The 5790-nt window shown below is 49.9% G+C and overlaps 1 protein-coding gene across 1 annotated transcript in view; it reads left to right on the top strand.

Moving 5' to 3' along the window:
- LOC108550613 (uncharacterized) overlaps positions 1–3777 on the top strand; it is a 28331-nt gene extending 24554 nt beyond the window's left edge. Inside the window, exons 2-3 of the mRNA XM_017904378.1 lie at positions 985–1187; positions 2201–3777. Of these exons, the coding sequence (XP_017759867.1) occupies positions 985–1187; positions 2201–3751 (1754 nt within the window). The 3' untranslated portion in view covers positions 3752–3777. The remainder of the gene's footprint in view (positions 1–984; positions 1188–2200) is intronic.
- The last annotated feature ends 2013 nt before the right edge of the window (positions 3778–5790 follow it).

The following is a 5790-nucleotide window of genomic DNA, read 5'->3' as shown; positions in this document are numbered from 1 at the left end:
GTGAAGGACTTCCACGTAGTTTCTCTCCGCCAATTTGCTTCCTTATCGGGCTAAAAAATGCCAGGAATCCGGTCGATCGCCTGCTTCCGATATCCTAGCCGTGAACGTCCTTCCTCCGTGATAAGAAATTCCTCGAGGTAAGGTTAATGGACGTACTTAGGCGGTGACTCGCTCCCGGGCCACTTTGTACGCTTCCCCGTGTTGCTCTGCGCCTCGTGTCCGATATAATAGTCGAGATAATGCCACTCTGTTGCGTCACAGGCGTGGAAGGTATCGATAATTCCGGCCAGATTCCGTGAGGACGCGTAAAAGTTCGGTTCCTCTGCTCAGGGCCTCTTGGTCCTGTCGCTCGTGATAGCGATCTGTTGGCCAGCCTGTCCGGGGGTGATGGGAATTAGTCGGTACGTATAGAGGGCCTTCCTTACGAGCGCCGTAAAATTGGAAGACGTCGACGACAGGGGTGTAGCAGGAATTCTAGGGTCTATTTCTATCTTATGGCTGAAATAGTCGCGATCGTGGACAAGCCGTGGGTGTGTTTAGGTGACGTTTTCAACGGTAATTGCTTGGGACAAGGAGCAGCAACGAGAGACAGAGGGAGAGAGAGAGAGAGTGCAGGGTGGCTGTGATACGGACAGGCCATCTTCACTCCTACGCCGTTCGATTGAATGACGTCAATCTTCTGATTACCTAAGCTTACGCGATTCATCCGCCTGCGTTGGAGCGGAGGTAAAGCACGAAACGTATTATTAAATTGAAGTCCTAGCCGCTGACGGTCAAAGCGAATGTCACTGCACGCACCGACAGCTTCGAGTGCAGATAAATTATGCACGGTCGACAGGGTACTTTTAATTAGATATGATTGAGGATAAAGGTCACCGCACATATCCGCAATTACCGTACGAGCGATCAATATAATCCGAACTTCTTTGCTCTGGCACTGATTGATCCTCATTAGCAGTCTAATTCTTTTTTCGTTTGTTCCAGGCGAGCTGTACGTGGAGGACCTAGGAGAGAGGCGGATCGTTTCCATCAGAATGGGCTGGCTTTGGGTCGAGGGTACTCCGATGAGGCTCCCATTGAGGGCGTTGAACCTACGCCAGGCAGCACCCAGCCTATGCCAACCGCACGCATTGGCTCTTGGGTTCACGTTGAGCAACTCGCAGGATCACACTCTCGCTACGTTTTGGGTAACCTATCATATTTTACGAGCTATCCGAGGTACCGCAGCGAAACCGCTTTAGAGGCCATAGGCTCGAGACCACCGTGCCGGGGGATTTTCAGAGTTTCGTACCTTTGTCAGCGTGTAATTCGAGGAATAACAATATCAGAGACACGCAGCGGAAAGAAGGAAGAGGCGGAGGGGCGGGAGATAGAATAATTCGCCGCAACACGCAATGTAATTGCATGTAAATGGCCTTTATCTGCGGCACGATCTGTTTCCTTGCCCGCAAACACTTTCTCGCCTTGGTCGGAGCTCCTGTTTTGCTAAACGCCGCAATTTCTAATTACGCTCTGCCAGCGTCGCTGTTCGATTTCTATCTAGTTATACAATCCTGCTACCTATCGATTTACGGCTTGCGCCGAAAGTTTCGATTCGCTCGACTTTCTGCGCTCGGTTCTTCGAATTCGAGGCGTATCCCGACGACGTTGCGCGAAACTCGGATTCCAGTTAGTCCCGGGAGTGTGCCACGGATAAGGGACCGATGGGAAATTCGCGAAGGTCGATGGATAAGATAAGGAAGAGACGCAAAGGACGCGGCAGGTGACGTAACTCGCATCCGTCCGAGGCGCGGAAGGTAATAAGGTCAGTAGGCAAGGTCAAAATCCGCCGGCACGATCACGACGATAAGCGGACGCGTGGGAGATCCGCGCGCCATTCTCCCATGACCCGGCATTGTCAAGGAGTCCCACCATCCTCCTTTCCTGGCAAACGAGTTCCTTCGCCTCGTTGCCTTACTGACTCAAAGGACGTTCGCGCGGTCATCCAGCAACGTCTCGTTCGGACAAAGGCTGAATTGCCATTCAGGGATCTTAATGATCGCCGGTAATTGAGTTTAATCGACTGGCAGGTTTCCTGCGTTGCGTTTCTTCGAATATTTCAGGAATAGCTAGTCAGTGGTAGCTCTACGCGTCGGCATTCGTACGGTATCTAGGCACGGGATTAAAATTTACTAAGAGAGATGTATCTTTTGTTGTACAGGCGGATTCAGAGCCTGTCTACTGGTCGTGGGTCAGAGCAATCGCTGCCGAGCTGGTCAGGCAAACGCCATTTCGGGCTCAACGATGCTTGAACTTCCTAGAGATTCTGACCATCTGCCCGAGAGGACCTGTCCCTCTACCCGACAGCCCTACAGAATCCAGAAGACGTTCGAGAAGCGAACTACGCTGCTGGCCCAGTGATTCACCTACGGAAAAGGACTCCAGGACTACCACGACGATACTGGAGGAGTCGAGGCGAAGAGCGAGGAGCGAGCTGAGGGGTTGGTCCAGCAGCAACTCGAGCGACGAGGACCTTTTGGGTGACTTTCGAAGTATACCCGCGATAATAACGAAGGATCAGCCGATTACCAGGACTTGGGGCTGCAGCGAAAGTAGCGAAGGCAGCGACGACAGTCTTCCTTGGAGTGGCGTGTGTCGTTCCAGCGTGGATTCCGTCGACTCCACGGTGTCTCTTCCCGAGCCGGAGACCAGAGAGCAGAGAATTCAGAGGTACAAGGAGGCGAGAAGACGGGAGAACGAAGCTAGGAGTAGAAGGGTGCTGGAGGAGGACGCCAGGAGACGGAAGGCTAGAGCGGAGGAGAACAACAATGATATCCTGAAGACTTACGGGTCGAGTAGATCGAGGAGTAGGCTCTATTCCGGGAACGACAACGACAATTACTGTCTAACTTCGACGAAGAAAGACCACGACAGCGGTTACGAAACGTCTAGGCTGAGGAACGAGAAGAATATCATTAGCAGACTACCCCCGGTGAAACCTAACGAATCCTCCTTGGTTAGATTCGAGGAGGACAACCGGAACGAGGACGATAAAAGGAACAACAATAGTCCGCGAAACGGTAACACGAGTCCTGGAATACTCAGAGCGGACATGAACGAGAGAAGAAGTCGAGCCAGGGAGAGGAGGAGCGTCAGAGAGAAGAGCCAGCTGCTACAAACGCAACAGTTCACGAATATCATGGTAGAGACACTCCAGGAACGCAAGGAACGGCTGATCCAATTATCCAGAATCCCGGTACCTCGGCAACTATCGCAGAACTTGAAACCTGCAGAGAACTGCAATTCGACGGCTCTGCCTAGGTCGTCGACCTCTCTGTCGGTCCTCACCGAACCACCTTGCGAGGAAGACGTGGCCAGACTTCTGGAACGGTGTCAGAGGGTGGATCACTACGTGCCAGTGCGAGAGAAGCTGACATTGTTCGAATCTCTATCAAGGCTAGGTGGTCGTCTGGCCAGAAGTACCGAAGACCTCGGTCGAACGTCTGCGAAACCGAGTCCCAGAGGGAAGCAACGTGCCAGATCTCTTCACGATCTCAACAGAGGAGCCAGGGCTGTCCCTGTCAGGGAGATGTGTCGATTCTTCGAGGGAGACGTAGAGCAGGATCCGAACCAGAAATCCTCCCTTACCAAAACAAGGTTCAGCGACCCGGTGACGCCTACCAGGAGCACGTGGAAGGATTCCGCGAATCCCAAGGGCAACGAGGCGCCGTGCGTCAGGTCGTCGACGAGGAAGAAACATTACATGAAGTAATTCATCGACGATCCCAGTCCAGGTCTGCTGAGCGATCCTATATGTTCGAAAGCAGGTCTTTCCGAAGAACATAGCCCGTTCTGGCACACGAGGGCGACGGGAAAACGCGTCGAGGTCCGAGGAATTTCTGGAAGCAACCGTGGACCGTATCGCGAAGTTAGAAAGGATCGGTATCGATCAGTTTAGACGCGAATCCGTTCTCCCGACTGCGATGGATCGTCACACTCGTGTCGAGAGAAAGTCGCTGCCTGGAGCAGCTTTTTTGCTCTCCAGGATTCGAACTGTGCTCGATTCGAAGTCTCGATCGAATGTTCCTCGCGACACGAGCAACCGGCGATTGCCGCGCGAACCACGGACAGGAAGAAATTCGAAGTTTTTGCCAGCGACTTTGTAAATTTTTGTTATTTATTGTATTTCGTTTCGTTTTTCTACGAGATTCCCCGGAGCTTGCGAGCCCCGCGAACGTGATTCGACGTCACGGATAAAGAGTGTGTCGAATCGAAAGATGAGGAGGAAAGGAAAAAGAGAGGGAATAGGAGAAACCGGTAATTTCCATTCACCGAGCGATTGTCGCGTACAGAACACCTGCCGAATGCAAGTCGAAGGCGGTCTCCGATTCCTCGACTGGCCGACCGACTCGTGGAATCGTTAATATCCGAGGGGACGAAAATATCGAACGAGAGACTGAACGATCCACGTGAATCGATTCCGAGGAGCTAAGATATTTCGTCGGATCGGATAAAACTTATGTTCTAAGCGTTGTTTCCGCTGTTCAAGTGGCAATTATCCTTGTATAAATAGATTAACCTAGACGATGAGGGTTCTATGGCCCCGAAAGGCAATCAGAGCTCGTTTCATCTTGTACAGAAAACGATTATATTTTTTCTTTCACGCGTACCTGAATAAAAAAAGAAAAAAAAGAAAAAATGGAAAAGAATAATTCTCGTTTAATTGAGCCGTCGTTGTAAATAATTATTTAGTGGAAAAACGGGAGCTTGGAGAACGTAATGGCTATCGGTCGGATCTCGAACATCCGTTTCGACGAACGGCGCGTGAACTAATGTCGACTTCCGTTTGCTCTTCCAGTCGGGACGAACATTTCCATTCCTGTTTCTCCCCTGCTCTCTCGTTCCTCTTTTTCTCTTTGGGTTCAATTAGGTCATGCGAACGGTCCCTGAACCGTGTGTGTCTCTTTCTTTTGTTCGTAAAAATAATCGCGTTAGAAACCAGACGGAAAAAAGAGAAGAAGGACGACGTCGAACGCCGATCGAGATGCAAAAACGACGATCACGCGATTTTTCAAAGCGTTTCGCGCGGAAGAGGCGTCCGCTTGTGTCGCGACCTGTCGATCATCGGTAGCCTTGAGACGTTGAATCGTTCACCGAGAGGAAATAACGCTAGATAACGAAGTGCCAAAAAAAGAAAAATAAAAAAAAAATGGGAATAAGAAGAGGAGGAAATTGTTACGTTGCTTTTCTCGAGGAGAACTGCGTGGAAACGCATAGGAAAACGCGTATGGTTGAATCCGTGTACATAGTTGTTCGTTTTTAGGATTAAAAAGATTGCTATAATTTTTCTGTTTCGTGTTTCGTGTCCCGATTATTTGTGGTCGCAGGAAAGACACGTCGGAATTGGCCTTTCCTGCGACCCACAAAACGATTATTTATTACATGTGTATAAAAAGATTACGTTATTAAGGTAGTCACGTTAAGTTGGTTCTGTGAGAATCGATCGACTGATCTTGCAAATGTATCGGCGACAATATTATACGGTAAATTAATTCGTTTAGATGAAATAGCTCTCGCCAATCAAAGAATAAGCCTTTTATTTTCGCAACTTCGTAAGAGGCATACGCGTATCGCATAGGAAGCCGTGTACGATTGTGTGACAATGTACGATTTCGCGAAATCAGTGTGCTTTGTGTAGAAACCTGTAAACTGACGGAAGTATAATGGAAATATGTGTACGACGATTACCAACGGGAAGAATAATTTAAACGACGGCGTATCGATCGAGCCTCGTTGAACGATATCTAGTTA

This window comes from Eufriesea mexicana, unplaced genomic scaffold (assembly GCF_001483705.2).
Source record: "Eufriesea mexicana isolate 0111107269 unplaced genomic scaffold, ASM148370v2 scaffold2888, whole genome shotgun sequence".
Taxonomy (NCBI): domain Eukaryota; kingdom Metazoa; phylum Arthropoda; class Insecta; order Hymenoptera; family Apidae; genus Eufriesea; species Eufriesea mexicana.
This window is presented reverse-complemented; position numbering and strand designations above follow the sequence as displayed.